Raw genomic sequence first — 16,166 nt, 5'->3', positions numbered from 1 at the left:
AGAATTTTTTTAACAACTGTTATTATTATTATTATAACATTCAATCATTGAGTAATTACTATATACTTCTGTAATACTTATGTATTAGACTATTTTGTCTAATGGGTCATTAATCAACACATCACTTGAAATGAAATACTTTGCAAAATATGTATTTTGAGATATGGTTGTCACCTTTTTTGTTGTTGGAACAATGTGCGCTAGATATCAGTTATTGATCCATGATGGAGGATTTCAGGCCGATGTCTGTGCAGCCTATCATAAAGCAAAACTGTGTAGCCGGCAAGAGACAACTTTGTGAGACATCAACACATTTGGTTCATCTTATGATCAAATGTCATTACTCTCACAGGAAATGGAGGATGGCATGTCTGTATCTACAAAACTTTGAGGGTGAGGTACAATTTTCTTTTAGTTCAAAACTTTTAATTTGTTGGTCCGCAACTTTTGGGAACCAGCAGCAGGGGGTATTCAATGATGGTTAGAAGAATATGCAAGAGAATTGCATTTCATAGAGCAAAATACAATGATAATTATAGGACTGTGTATTTAAAAAGCTAAAGGGATGAAGTCATTGAACAGCTTGGACATGAAGTAAAAGATATTAAGAAAACTCATAAAAAGGAAATATGATGCACTAATAAACTTTTTTGAACTACATAGAGGTAAATGTTACAATCCCGATTGTTGTGGTGTTGATTGTTTATACTACTCTTACACTAACCAAAGAGCTTGGGCAGCTCATGGAGAATCTCATTCCCTTGGTCAGATCATGCATCTCTTAACCTGAACAATGACTTTTGTTTCTCCTAAATCTGACAAAACCAATAATTTAGTCAGACATTTAAACTTCCAAATATGCCAACAATTAGATTAGCATTAGGCTTTTCAATTAAAATGCCAAAGGCGTAAGCCATTCATCACAAAATAGTATAAGAATGAACTGACAGAAATCTGAAACTAGCTGAACAGTGGAGTATGCCGTCATTAAGTTATTTATTGAACATTAGATTTTGTCATTGAGTCAAATCAATTCAGTGAAGTGATGACATTTTAAAACTGGTGCTCACATTCTGTGTCTGATTCATGGGGGAGTCAATGTCCTTCACCAGGGGACTGTTTTCAGCCCCACGTTTGCAAAGTCTTTGGTAGAAAGACTTTGATAAGAGCTGGAAGATGGAATCTTCACATTTCTCCACTGACTGGTTCTGTTGGTTTTCAGTTTTATGTCTGCGATGAGCAAAATTCCACGGAGCCTTTTCTATTTCACAATTCAGACGATGAGTCCCAACACGGTTTAGATGTACCCCGACAACGAAACAGCTCCAAAGAACACAAATGTGCCAACAATTTTAATGACTGTAAACTTTATTGCCTTTCACTTCTAGTGAACATATACAGGTGATTTTCCAGTGAAATGTTTCAACAATTGGAATGATGTTTCATGACAAAATCCGCAGTCCACTCAAAATCACATGACCTTCACACCTAATCCAGTTCCACGTTCCTCCCTCGATTTCATTTAATCGATCAGTCAGACAGAAACAAGACTAGCGTTCCCTTCAGCCTCGCATGTCAAGTGCTGATTGTAAACATATGCAAACTGAAGGTAGGCTTTCTTTATGTGCGCACAAGTGGGTTATTAAACATTTCAGGTCCTGACCCTTAAAATTAAAGCTGCCACAGAGGTCTTACAAGAAGAAACAGAAAAAGTCCCATGTAAATTTGAAAATATATTGATCTATTTTTGATTTTCTCCTCCTCTACAAAATGAGATGAGAGTAGGATATCTACTCTAGGTTCCATCTTAGATATTAATTTTGTGTTGGATAATTTTGGAGTCTTCTAGATTGCTCATTGGTATTGATCTGGCTGTAATATTTGGTGTCTCATACCTGGCACTTTAAAATAATTTAGAAGATAATTTGCGACAAAGAATGAATACAAGAAACAGTATTGTAAAGCCTAAAAAATATTTTTACATAACTAATGGGCAAATATATTTCAAGTTAATTCCTTTGTATTTTTTTAATTCTTGCCAAAATTATTTTTAATTCCTTAAAATGTCATAATTCTATCTGATTTCTAAAAATGAAATGACCATATGGGAAGTTCTGGGCCTTGGGGACTGTCTTGTTTCTGAGGGGAGCAAAGCACACAACCACAAAAAACAGAATTATTTGATGAAAAGATTGCATTACCTCAATGTTTTGTATTTGTCCTGCTAGCATATTAAGAACTACAATGAGGTGTGGCAGGCATAAAAAAAAAATCCATATTTATTGCGATTGTATGACACTTAGTGAAAGCGTTCTCGTTGGTTTTGTTTCTATTGTGTCATTTGAAACACCTTACACCTGAAAAAGATAAACATATGAACAAAGCCAGTGACGCAACTTCGGGTTGACTCAGGCACAAATGGCCTACCGGGCACACCTTAAAAAATGTCATTCTGCAGTTTACACATCTTAATATTTCACTTCTTCAACACAAAAAACACAAAGCTTTTTTTGAAGGTAGTGACATAATCTGTTATATTTTATTACTTGATATTTACTGTGCAACAGTCTGATGTCATATATCAAATGATTTACACAACAAATAAAAAAAATGTGTGCATGGTAAGAACTGTGCAATTTACTGATAGTGCTGATTCTTTGCCTTTCTTCCAATTCAGGGTTTTTTAAGTTTGTACAAGCAATAGTCCAGCAGTCGATTAACCGCATCATCAGGTTTCAGCATGCATTTGTTTGCTTTATGCCATGAAAGGTTGATACAGATTTGGTGTTATCCAGAACACACAAATCTCAATTTTTTTATTGAATGTGTTAAGTTTTTTTCTTTTTTCCTCTCTAACTGTTTGGATCCAGGAAGTGTCAGACCTATACAGGCCTATTAGACTGAAATGGCATCGGGTGAAACACAGAAGATTAAGACACCTAAAAAATATCCACTTTTTTTGTGAAAACAAACCGACCCAAGAATGTCATGAACCACTGAATGACGAGAGGGAGGCCATCAGAGCAGAAGGTCAGTGACGGAGGGCAGCATCTCAGCTAACTCCAACTCAATGTTGGCAATCTGAGTGACAGGGTTACCACGGAGATCAAGGCGCCTCAGCTTTGGACAGGAGGCAAGCGGCTGAAGATCTGCCAGTGTGGATATATCTATGCATTTAGGTTAATGGATACAATTTTATGCAAATGGTACTAAAGTGCAAGAAGACATTCTGCAATAAGATAAACTTAGTTAGAAGTGAAATGCAACCTTGTTAGACTTGAATTAGAAGAAAAGGACACTCATCCTTTCTACAGTATGACTGTCATGACCTGCAGAGCTCATTCAATACTGCCAAAGTATATCAGAGAAACTGAGGCATGAAGGGGAAGGAGTCTGTACTGATGATATTTGTCTCCACCTTAATGATGTTGTCTATCAAGTGAAATTGAGGCGCTGACTTTGTTTACTTGAGACTTCCAGTTAAAATGTTAGTATCAATGCATTGAGCTCAGGAGTGCTCTCACCTTACAGGACTTTATAAACACACGCTCATTTATATAAGTTCCTTCAGATAACATACTTCTCAAATTGTCAGCTTCTAGGTTGTTTAGAGCCAGAACCTTGTGCGATCAGAGCACAATCACACTTTCCTGAGTCACTGGGTACAAGAGACGCCTCTGACAGTAGCGGAGTTCAAAACAAGACATTTGCTAAAAAAAAACATCTAATGAATACAGGCATCAAAACTATCACTTGCACAGTGAATGACGTCTAGATGATATCTAAAATGCATGTTGAATTTTAAGTCATTTTTGTTCTGTTTTGGTTCGGTATCAGTGCTCTCTGGGTTTATCACAATTAAAAATGTGTTTTAATTAATTTCACTTTAATTTAATTTTGAATCAAATTAATTTAAGAAATAATTAAAAAAATAAAAATGTGGAGTATGTTAAAAGCTCCTTTTGTACAGTATTCACAAGATCTGTGTTTTTAACTTTGACGTATACACCATGGCTATACACCACAACAGTAGTTGGACACATTTATTAATAACTGTATGCAGAATGTATTCAATGTTTATGATAATAAGTCTTCTTTACTAGATATTTCAAAGGTGGGAGCACTGTTTGTGGCATCACTAAGCGGTCGTGCGTGGGAGCAAAACAGGGCCTTTCTTGTTGGTTTTCAGGGAAATTTCTAGCTAATTCTCAGATATGTCCTTGACCAGTTCTAGTTCATTTCACTGCAAAAATGTACTAAATTAGGAAGAAAATATTATCTACACTGTAAACTTATACATCACACCTGAGATCAAAACAAATTTCCACTATATTATTGATGGACTATATACATACCTAGACTATACTGCCAACAAAGGCTAATGAACAATATCTCAGTGTTGGTAGGCAGCGCAAACTGAGCTATGATGCAAAAGGGTGGAACTTACTGTGAATTTAGTTGTGTTCCTGTCACCCAGTGAGAGCAATGCTCGAAGTCATACAAATCATCATAAAGGCATGTTAAAGGTGTGAGCATGACTTGTTTCTGTTCCTGCCAGTTCATCAGTTATGCAGCATTAAAGGATACTGTTGTTCTTTAAGAGCACTTCCTCCAGTTTAGGAAGTTTATAAACTCCTTCTAGATTCTCTATACAGTTGTTATTTGCCTCAAATACCTGCAGGTTAAGAGAGAGACATCGGTTTTATTAAATAAAACACAATGCTCGGAGAGGATATATGATTAAACATTAGCCACATCTTTATCACCTCAATGCACTGCAACATGGCAAACTGGGGAGGAATCCTCCGTAGCTGGTTCGTGGACAGATTGATATGTGTAATCAGTAATAGCTGGTCCAGGTGGCATAAAGTGGTCAGGTTCTATGACAGAAGATGTTCAAAAGAAAATTACTTAAAAAAAAATTCGATGACAGTGTATGAATTTTTTTGCTTATTATCTGAAAAACATACCTTTTCAGACATACTGAAGACACGAACTTCAGCATACTCCATTTTCAGAATGGTGTTTTCAATCATGAACTTACTGCAAAGGTCACTGTAATAGGCGGAGCGCATAGAATCCACTTCCTGAGGGAAACACAATTGCTGTTTTAATTCGTATTTTCTGACTTGTTACTTCTCCAGTCTTATTGATACAATCTAAGGCACAAGGAGTGGAAGTTAGGTGCAAATAGCAAAATGCTAAGGAATTTAGTAATTTGGGAAAAATGAGACACCCAAGGCTGGATGCAGTTGTTGGGGGTTATGGTTAAGACAATAATATTATCGTCAATAATATTATTGAGACAATAATATTAATTTGTACTTTATTAATCCCTCATGGGGAAAACCCTTCTATGCATCTAACTTCAACACATAACTTCAACTTCAACACATAAGGAGGTGTCGGGAATCAAGCCAGGAAAGGTTTTGTTCCAAGGACAATCGCTCTATCTCCTGCACCACGCCACCCCAAATAATGTCAAATGTCAGATGTTGAATGATGTTGCCAAAGTAAAATGAATGCTGCATTTATAATCTCTGTCACCGTTAGTGTCCGTTATATTCATTGTTAATTCAGTCTCATTAAGAGTCAAATCTTGTGTAAAGCATTAATATACCCATAAATTTTGAAAAAATGTATCTTATAAAATAACATTCCCACACATTTATCACCAATTTGCCAGGAAATTTTGTTGTTGATAAAATAGGGTTAAATCTGTATTAAATGCTTAAAATTCCTGTTACAATTAGAAATTTAACATAACACAGGATGCTCAATAAATTCAGCAACAATGTTACAAGTTAATGGACAACAATAAAAAAACGAGCATTTTTTAAAAAGCATTTAGTAGTTGAAAATGAGATCAGTAATGCAAGGATATGGAGGACAGATAAGACAAAGAAGCTCAAATGAGATAAATGCGAAGAGACTAAAGAATGCAGTGTCAAGGAATAAAAATCATTTTTACTCACTTTCAGTATTTCAAAATGAGCAAGGGTCTCTTTTTCATACCCTAGTGGATCTAATGCCCTCATCAGAAGGATAATGGTCAGTAAACACCCTGCAAGGTAAAAAAAACAGAAACGAATGGACTTGATGACCAGAGACAACAGCAAACCTGCAGTTGTTAGAGCTTGTGTGTGTGAGGCATGACAACACGGGTGGCTATTACAAACATAACGGCAACACTTACACTTGTTGAGTGGCTCCATTTCTAATAGCTGGTTACAAGACTGCAGCTCTGACTGCAGCACAGAACTTTTCTCAACAGAGAGCTCGCTCCTATAAGAAAACACCATATCATATTCTTATTCCTTAAAAGCATATTCACACATCCACTGGTGAGCTGATATTAATATTTTGTCAAACGGTACCTGAAAAGTTCCTGATCAGTAGCTGAGTCACGACACCAGCTCTCAGTTCGACCTAGGAAAGTGCAGAGTTTTGGGCTTAAAAGCAAATAGTCATGTACATTTCAGGTCAAAACAAACACAACATGCATCACCTGTATAAAGAGCACAGTCTCTGAGAGTGTGCTTTTCAGACCAGTGCACAGTCAGATTGTGTTCATTTGTGATGTCACTTATTGTTCCAGGGGGAAGATTACAGATCTGAGTGAGAGTTAAGATGCTTTAGGAGGACAAAATCACAATCCCAGACTAAGCATGACAAACTTCCAGTCCACATGAAATTTCCCTCCATTTAAGACACATCATCCCAACAACACGTCTTCACAGAAAAGTGCAATGACAAGGGTGATGTTGTAGTTAATTGCATCAAAATTGTTCATCTTGACTTTGTTCAATGTGTGCGCTGTGGAAAATTGTGTAACAAGGGAATGATTTCTGGAGAGCTATGTTGCTCTGGAGCAACAACTTGCTTTGGGTGCTGGAAGGGAAACTTTGTTTACTTCCATCTCATACACATATATATATATATATATATATATATATATATATATATATATGTGTGTGTGTGTATGTGTATATATATATATATATATATATGTACATATACACACACACACAATATAATAAATATTCAATATACATACAGCCAACAGGAAGGATCTCTGGAGTTGGATTGGGAAGTAGACCTTGTTTTAAATTCTGGGCATTAACTTTTAAGTATTCCCTATTTCTTGGATTTCTTTGCTTTCTCTCTTCCATGAACTTCAGCCTATGATATTTAATAAATCAGAAGTGGAGATGCAAAAAAAGTATGTGTCTAACTGGGCCACACCTGATAAAAGTAGAAAAGTAGATAAATGTGCCTTTGAGCAATATTTATTAAAAAACTTCCATGACATGGAAACAATTTCTGAAAGAAATGGCAGGTTTGTATGTAGTTGATGCAGAAGTAACATTTCATGTTGGTTAAGTTTGCCGGTATACTATTTTCTTTCTCTCAAAGTCCATACTACTGGATTTTATCAGCCTGCGGTATTTAGAGAACAAATGACTGGATTTAAAGTTGTAAAAATGTTCTTCAACAATAAGCAGTGACACTGACATAAATGCCTGTGCTAAAGAAAAGGATACCCAGACAGGACTCTGTTTAAATTTTGGATGAACACTTCTCCACTCCACCATCTGGGGCTGCCCGTCGAGCACCAGCAAAAGGCCAACAGACTGAGCCTAACAGAGAGGATAAAGGGAGGTAGACACAATTGTCAGTAGAAAGCTTCATGATAAAAAAAAATAGGAAATAATTTCCTGTAAAGGGAAGGGAATTTACTTACATTGACAGGCCTAGAGAAGGCGACTGCCACTCCCTCCTCCTCCCGACTGACATACACACAACTTATCATCTCCTCACGTTCCGCTGTTGGAAAACGTTTGAAAGAAGGTAAAAATGTCAAAGCATGTCCTGAAAACTACTTTGTATTTGCATACAGACTCTACATATACCTCTGCCTAGCAGCCAACGGTAGTAGAACCAAGCACTCTGGTCATTGGGGTCGGTAAAGAAAGCATTTTGTACAAGCTCATATTCTAAAAAACAAAAGAAAATGTTTAGCGTTACACGTAACCCAGAAAACACACCTGAGACATTTCTTGCAAAACCAGCACAACGCTGTTGCAGCATAACTATGACTCAGACTGCCCCCTGTCTGCCAAAACTGCACATTCCTAATTGTACAACCCTGCTGGCCGGCATCACCTTTCAGGAGTTGCTCTTCACAGACACGATGGGAATGGGCTTGTGGAGATGGTGGAGCGGATAACTGGGTAAGCTCTTGGCATGGGGAGTGCGACTCAGGGGACTCTGGGTGCAGCAGCGGCAGCAAGGTGCTGCGGTAATGCCAACTGGAGTAGTTGGAAAAGTTGGAGACGATAAGACGATCAGTAAACTCCAGCTCCTTCTCCACGGGCACTTCAGAAATTTTCACAACCATCCGGCGATAATCCCAGCAATGAACTGATGAGAGATAATAAAAAATACAAAGTGAGATACAGATAAAGTTCTATAAAAAACATCAGAGTCTGAGGAACTCTTAAAATCAATATCTCATCAAATTTTCCCATATTGACTCAATCACTCACAGTTGCGTTCATCGAGGCTAAGGCAACGATCGCACAGAGACAGCTCTCTGGCCCAGTCTGGCCGAGGCAGACGCGCTGAGACCCAACTTCTATGATGCCAGCAGCCGTATGACTTTGGGTTCACTTTCAGGCAAGACTCCAAAAATGAAAGCTCGGCCTCATAAATCTTTTGCATCTCATTTTCGTCTCTGAAGCAGATGTGGAGAAGCAAAATCTGCCATTCCTCTTTCATTTTATATGACATATTTTATATTCTCTGGGAGGATTAACATTCGATGAAGAAATAAAAAGATTATGATCTCACTTTGCTGCCTCTTGGTGCATTAGGATCTCTCTTCTGTAATTCCAGAAGGTTGCAAAGTCTGGATTGGATGATAGCAGCTGCTGTGTCAACTGGAGGGCCTCTTCATCCCAGATACCTTCTTTCCTCTGTCAAGGAGGGGGAAAGCATTACTGTAAGGCAATGCATAAAGTGACAGGCCCAAAAGCACATGACAGTGAAAAAAATGTTGATGGGACAATTTAAAAACAATTTAAGTGACAAGAACTGGCCAACATGTTTCAGATTAAACACTTAAAACTCTCTCCTTTAAAATTCAATTGTCCTCTTCAGTCAGTTACTGCTTATCCTACAAATAGGGTCACAAGGGCTCTGGATGGGTAGACAAAACTGCCTGTTGCCTTGATTGGGCGAGGGGGGTTGTGGGCTACCAGCAAAAGTGCATATTCAAAAACAGGTTAAAGATTTATATTATTACAGGACTGTTCTACATGTAGAAAAAAAAAATACACATGATTAGCTATGCGGGGTGGCGCAGGGGGTACAGTGATTGTCCTTGGAACCAAATGTTTCTGGTTCAATTCCCAGGTCCTCCAAGTGTGTTGAAATGTTGTTGAGCAAAACACTGAACCCCTGGCATCATAGATGGCTGCAAACTGCTCATGGTTCATCCATGTAGTTTAACTGCAGAGGAATTTCCCTCAAGCGATCAATGAAGTTTTTTTTTAGATTCCAGTATAAATCATATTATCTGAAGGGTCGCGGGGAATGCTATCTCAGCTGTCATTGGGCGACAGGCAGGATACACACAGAACCAGTGGCCAGTTGATCACGGGACACAGAGACAAACAACCATTCACACACAGGGGGAGAACATGCAAACTCTAAACTCCTTCGTGCTGAGGCGGAAGTGCTAAACCACTGCACTACCACGCCAACCAAAATATATATATATATATATATTTTGCACACGTAACACACATTGATGTTCAGTTATACAGTATATACTGTACATGTACTGTAATAATATAGATCAACTGGTATACTACTTTTAGTGGTGAATATTTTGACATTTAAAGTTTAAGATTTAGACTTAGGGTAGCACAGTGGCGCAGTGGTTGGCGCTTTGGTCTCAAAGGACACTGGTTTGATTCTGACAGGGGGACCTGTCTGTGTGGAGTTTGCATGTTGTCCCTGTGTCTGCGTGGGTTTCCTCCCACAGTCCAAAAACATGCAGCAGGTCAATTGGCCAGAGAAAGTTGCCAAGATTGACTAGCAACCAGTCAAGGGTGTACCCCGCCTCTCGCCCAATGCCAGCTTGGATAGACCCTGGTATCGTTGGTGACCCTGAGTAGGATAAGCAGCAGACAATGGATGGATATTGAGGAGAACCTATGACTCTTTAAAAAAAATGTGGCTTACAGTGGAGGATAAGGAGGTACGATAGTTTTATTTAGACTTTAGATTGAAACGTTTTGGCTATTAAAGCCAGAGTGTTTGAACTTTTCATGTAAAATTATTATCTATTGAACCTTGGAGAAACAGGCATCTCGTGCAGCAATGTATATCTTGAGTTTCTTATCCCGCTCCTTCTTTTTCTCTTCCTCCTGCTGGGCAGTGGATTTGATCTTCACTCTACCATGCTGTCAAAGGCAAAAATAAGGATTATGCATTCACGTTTACGCTGCAAAGAGCAGTAAATGCAGCTTAATCTGCAACTTCATAAACACATTTTGCGTATAATCCAATTGATGAAAAAGGTCATGAACGCGTCTCTTACCATCCTTGATGTCTTAGAAAGATGCTTCCTCCAACTGTCTGCAACTAAAAGGTGTTTCGCCTAAGCCTGATGAATGGATGCCTACAACAGAAAAGCAAAGCTGACAGCGACCCCAAAGTTAAAATAAGTAAACAAGAGGACTACTCACGGAAGCTGAACATATTAGCCATTAAAATGACACTGTCGACACCAGCATAGCTGAGTATGAAGATAGCTTAACAAGTAGCTCCGTTCACATTAAGCATCTGAGTTTATTCACCAGTCTCCTGTCATATTGACTCAAAATGCAGTTAAAAAAAATAACGTTGCGAAGCATCATTACCTATTGGTTTGGTTAGGAAGCTTGTCTTGTGTTTTTCAGAACGCTGTTTGATTTGTCATGTCACTATTCGAACGACTACAAATACTTACTTCCGTCTCATGAGAATGACGTAAGAATGACGTTTCTCTCTCTCCCTCTCGCGGTGTTTTGTTGCATTCTGGTGGGGGAAATGGCAAACTACAGCACAGAAAGCAATATACAGTAAGTTACTTGAATGTCTTTTTTTTAAAGTATCCATTTAATTGCTTAATGTTAGTGAATAGAGCAGGAATTGAAAAAATAGAGCATTGATGATAGCCATCCCAGAACTCTCTTAAAGTCAGCAGCAAAATCCACACAATAAAGATTGTGTTGATTTTGTTGGTTTCTCTCCAGTCACTGTAAGTTAAAAAAAGGAAAGTTTAATGTAGCAAAAACAATTCATATAATTGTACATTGTTTAAGTTTTCAATGAGGAAGAAGCATAAACCACATATATTATCATGATGTTTTAAATAAATGAATAAAAAGATTGATAAAAGCTCAAATGCAGTATCATGCAAAACAAGATGGATGTCTTCTCTGCGACAAAAATGTAAAGGACAATGTTTCATACAGCTAGGCTGAATGAAGTCTTGTCTGTATCCAAGTTTGCAAGTGGATCTCATTATATCACCATCCAGCTGATAAACTTCCTTTAAGAGTTTGCCTTTTATGCATTTCTTCTTCTCTGTCCTCCTTTATCTTTAGACCAAAACCTGTAGCCTTGTTAATGATCGTCTCAGTGCCCACAAAAAAGAATATCTCAAAGAAAAGCCCCATACACACACACACACCACACAAATACACAGGTATATATATATATATATATATATATATATATATATATATATATATGTGTATACATACATGTATACATACACACACACCACACGCACACACACACACACACATATATGTATATACATAAAAAAAGAGTTATTGAGTTTTATATATATATATATATATATATATATATATACACACATATATATGTGTGTGGTGTGTGTGTGGTGTGTGTGTGTGTGTGTGTGTGTGTATGTGTATATATACGTGTATATATACGTATTGTTTAAGAGCAGCTTGTTAAACCTTTCTGAACTTCAGGTCCAAGGGGACAACCAGCAAAAGTGCATGGACCCCCGAAGGGCTCAGTGTCAAACCTCTGACTATTTCTTGGTCAAGTTCTCTGCCAGCCTGGGGTGTCAGTCACCCTGACCGTGCTCCCAGCTACTTGTGCCTCCCCTGTCTGACAGTGAACATTTTCAAAAGTCTGGACCACTTGTCTACGCAGGATATTATTTCCTGATGCCCTTTTTCCAAATCTCTTTTGACCAAGCAATAATATGTTCAGTTTATCTAGCTTGTTCTTGGAACATGGAACAGAAAATTGCTGTTACCAACTAACTATCTAATCATGTCTGAACTACTTACCATGATGTATTGGTTTACTCCTGTATGGGTGATGTGAGCAAATAATACTTCCAAATACTAAGGTCTCCAGACTCTGCTCTTATAATTTGAGACAGAATTTAGGGCTAGAAATTCACAATGATTGACCATGACAGTTTTAAAATCAGCTAAGGCAATTTATTTCTTTTAGCGCTGTGGATGTTTACTTATCTGTAATGCTCTATTTTGTGTGAAAGCACTGTAAGATAACACTTACTAGTACCTTAATGGAGTTCATTTTAGCAATGAATTGAGTTAGCTGCATCATCCACTCTTGTTCTTTTCTCCTCAATGGTCAACAACATCTGCTCATCTGGAACAAAATGTTGCCACCCATTTGCAGCCACAGAGACAAAAACTTTCTCCATAAGCTCTGTGATTTGAGAACCATCATCTGCATTCTCATTATCAATGACATGAAATGTATGAACACAATATTGCAAGGATGCATCTTCATCAAGCACCAGCAGAAAGATGTGATGCTATTGTTTTTCCATCTGCTAACCCCTTGATTCCAAAGATGGTCTTGCTCAGAGAAGTCTTCCCAACAGATCGACTTCCGGAGAGATCTATTTGAAGTTTTGTGTTGGAGTACATTTCTTCTGTTATCAGACAAAGCAAAGCTTTTATTAGCAAAAGTTTCCACAGCATTGATCTTGTTCAACCTGGAACCCAGGAAGCTACCACAGAATTTATGGAGCCTTGAGACCTGGTTATTATTCTCAAGCGTAATCGAGGGAAAAATATATTCATAAATATATTAATCTAGTTAAAGTAAAGTTAGGAACAAACTGAAAGTTGGAATTTGTACGGCAAATATGTTAGAATGAATATATGCACAAATGTTGACATTTCCATAATAGTGTAATTTAAATTTATATCTGTAAATTATGATATTGTTTAAGACAGAAGTGTTAGAATGCACTTACCATTGTTCTGCTCTGAAAAAAACCCAAAACAAAACTATTATTCTGCTCTGCTCTTGTATCTGCCATTGCTCCCCATCCATCCTCTGTCACACCATTACATCTCTCAACACTTCTTTTCCTTCTCTTGAATGATTGTAAACGTCTCTCCTTCTAACTCATAGTAACCAATATTATTGTGACTTATCATGTCGTTTATCTTCTTCAGCAGTTTTGTGACTTGAGCTGGATTGTCTCACTGTTTGTTGTTTAAGACAAGGTACCTGTTGCTGCACTTTCATATTAACCAGTTGAGTGCATCTCCCTCACTTTCAATGTGTTGTTCAATGGTCTTTTTCCAAGACAATGGTCCGGTAGGCACTTTGAGAAATTGAGTTTAAATCTTTGATTGTCCCCTTCGGGGATGTTATAAGAAAGCTGTTCCATCCTGGAGTGTCAACCACCATAACCAGTTGTTCCTCAATCATATTACTTTTTGCTTCAGCCTCCACTGTTCGTGATCGCCCGATCTCGAATATTTTCTTATCCAGTATGGTGTTGCAACAGAAGCTTTTTCCAGCCCATCTTTCACCAATTTGGATGAGTGTCTTTGCTGTAATGGTTGTGTTGTCGTGCTTATTTTCTATTCAAAACAATTTTAGTTTAGAGGGGAAGAGTCATGGTTCCAAGAACAGGTGGACATACTGGTTTAACAGATTGTTTAAAACCAGTTTGAAACCATGCAGCATGTACATGTGAGAGCTTGGAGCACACTCATTCCGTGTGAAACACTGACCTCATTGGCTGGAATTACCTTTGAAAACTGTATTATACTGGAAAGTATTCGTGATGTCGGTCCTCTCTTTCCAGCTATAACAGCTTCAACTTTTCTAGTAAGGCTGTCCACAAGGTTCAGTTGTGTGTTTATGGGAATTTTTGACCATAAACAGAAGCGTCATGTTCGAAAAGGAAGGGGCCAGTTCCACACTGTTCCCACAAAGTTGGGAGCATGGAATCGTCCAAAATGTCTTGCTGGAGCGTTCAGAGTTCCTTTCACTGGAACTAAGCGGCCAAGCCCAGCTCCTGAAAAACAACCCCACACCATAATCCCCCTCCACCAAACTTCATACTTGGCACAATGCAGTCAGGCAAGTACCGTTCTCCTGGCAACTGCCAAACTCAGACTCGTCATACAGATTTCAAAATGGAGAAGAGCCATTCATCACTTCAGAGAACGCATCTCCGCTGCTCTAGAGTCCAGTGGTGGCGTGCTATACATTGCTGCATCTGACGCTTTGCATTGCACTTGGTGATGTGTGGCTTAGATGCAGCTGCTCGGCCATGGAAACCCATTCTATGAAGTTCTCTGCGCGTTGTTCTTCAGCTAATCTGAAGACCACATGAAGTTTGGATGTCTGCAGTGATTGACTCTGCAGAAAGTTGGCGACCTCTTCGCACTATGCGCCTCAGCATCTGCTGAGCCCGCTCTGTCAGTTTACGTGGCCGAACACTTCTTGGCTGAGTTGCTGTCGTTCCCAAACAGTTCCATGTTCTTATAATGACTGACAGTTGACTCTGGAATATGTAGGAGCAAGGAAATGTCACAACTGGATTTTTTGCACAGGTTCCATCCTATCACAGTTCCTCATTGGAATTCACTGAGCTCCTGAGAGCGACCCATTCTTTCACAGATGTTTGTGACAGTCTGCATGCCTTTACTGTTTGATTTTATACGCCTGTGGCCATGAAAGTGATTTTAACACCTGATTCCAATTATTTGGATGGGTGAGCGAGTACTTTTGGCCATATAGTGCATCATACTGAATAGGCCAGCAAAGAGAATTTACTGTACTAGTCTGTCACCTCTGAATGGGGGCTGCCATCTATCCAACTGGCGTAGCAGTACTTACAACACAATGTCAGCACAAATTTTTTGGAGCAAGAGTGAGCTCCTGCCTCTAGCTCCTTCACTCTGATGACCAGGGAGTTGCTACAAAAACCAGACGTACAGATGAACTGCTGATCTGTATATCAGAGATGTCTAGCTTAAACAGGAACTCATCAAAGATATGTGTTTGTTGATAGAGGGCTTATTGTTGCTAGTATGTGGCTATTCATCACAGCATGAAGAGTTTAATTGTTGAGCTGTAAGCTGATTTAAAAAGATACTACAAAGACATTTAGACAAATCCCCATGACTAGCTAGTGAAATTAAACTATAGTAAATTTAAACTAAATTAAACTAAATTAGACTAAATTCAAAGTCTTTCTTCTTCTGCTGTGTTGATGATGCACCTCACTGCAGATGATTCAACTCATGTACTGACTCCCCTGGGGCGTGAATATGTGTCTTTTACTATATGTGTTTGGCAGGTTAATTGACTGTAATGGAAAAAATATTATTAATTCTCTTCTGTGAAAGAGAGAAATGAGTCAAAACACTAGGTTGCCCCCTTAGGCACAGATTTGCTCAGTGAAGAAAGGCTATCAAAATGAGAAATGGTTATGATGATGGATTTTTACAGGAAGGCCCCCATACACTTCAACGCTGGCCATTTGCCCTAAAGGTGTAAATAAAGGTGGGTCTGATATTTATTCTCTAGCTTGATGTTCTAATTTGTGGTTCTTTTCTGCTCTGTTGCTTTATACTGAGTAGTTCTTACTTTGATTTCAATCCTTATTCCTATAAATGTTACGTACACGTATAACCTACCCAGAGCACAAACAAAGGCAACTAAATGAGCACTACCCCATCTCTGTCAAAATGTATTTAACAAAAAGTTGTTTACATCACACTGCGCTTTTTTTGGTCAGACCTCTGCAAAATGCATGAAACTGTTTTTTCCAGTGTGAAACTAAT

At 38.4% G+C, this 16,166-nt stretch overlaps 1 protein-coding gene across 2 annotated transcripts; it reads right to left on the bottom strand.

Annotated features, from left to right (window-relative positions):
• Positions 1–2,859: 2,859 nt before the first annotated feature.
• Positions 2,860–11,019, bottom strand: rabggta (Rab geranylgeranyltransferase subunit alpha). Of its 2 annotated transcripts, none has more exons than XM_086162167.1 (17): positions 10,932–11,019; positions 10,610–10,709; positions 10,362–10,472; positions 8,854–8,978; positions 8,550–8,737; positions 8,167–8,424; positions 7,914–7,997; positions 7,745–7,827; positions 7,545–7,640; positions 6,509–6,614; positions 6,378–6,429; positions 6,197–6,285; positions 5,976–6,064; positions 4,971–5,087; positions 4,767–4,880; positions 4,588–4,675; positions 2,860–3,167 (listed from the first exon to the last, which is right to left on the bottom strand). In XM_086162167.1, the coding sequence occupies exons 2-17, from the start codon at positions 10,610–10,612 to the stop codon at positions 3,019–3,021; spliced, it is 1,752 nt and encodes a 583-aa protein (XP_086018293.1). In that variant the 5' UTR covers positions 10,613–10,709; positions 10,932–11,019; the 3' UTR covers positions 2,860–3,018. The 2 variants fall into 2 exon arrangements, with proteins under 2 accessions (XP_086018293.1, XP_086018294.1); XM_086162168.1 differs by having other exon boundaries at positions 10,610–10,690; positions 10,932–11,010.
• Positions 11,020–16,166: the final 5,147 nt, after the last annotated feature.

Source organism: Fistularia commersonii, chromosome 16 (genome assembly GCF_037954325.1).
Source record: "Fistularia commersonii isolate RoL2024-O1a breed Wild chromosome 16, RoL_Fcom_v1.0, whole genome shotgun sequence".
Lineage (NCBI taxonomy): Eukaryota > Metazoa > Chordata > Actinopteri > Syngnathiformes > Fistulariidae > Fistularia > Fistularia commersonii.
The sequence above is the reverse complement of the archived record's forward strand: the minus strand, read 5'-3'. Positions and strand labels throughout refer to the sequence as shown.

Bases quoted from the DNA above. Each gene is read 5' to 3' on its own strand.
- rabggta (XM_086162167.1), bottom strand. The intron at 6,615-7,544 runs GTATCCTTTTCT...ACTCTCACTCAG, and splicing joins TTAAACAGAGTCCTGTCTGG to ATCTGTAATCTTCCCCCTGG. The intron at 6,286-6,377 runs GTACCGTTTGAC...GTTTTCTTATAG, and splicing joins ACTGATCAGGAACTTTTCAG to GAGCGAGCTCTCTGTTGAGA.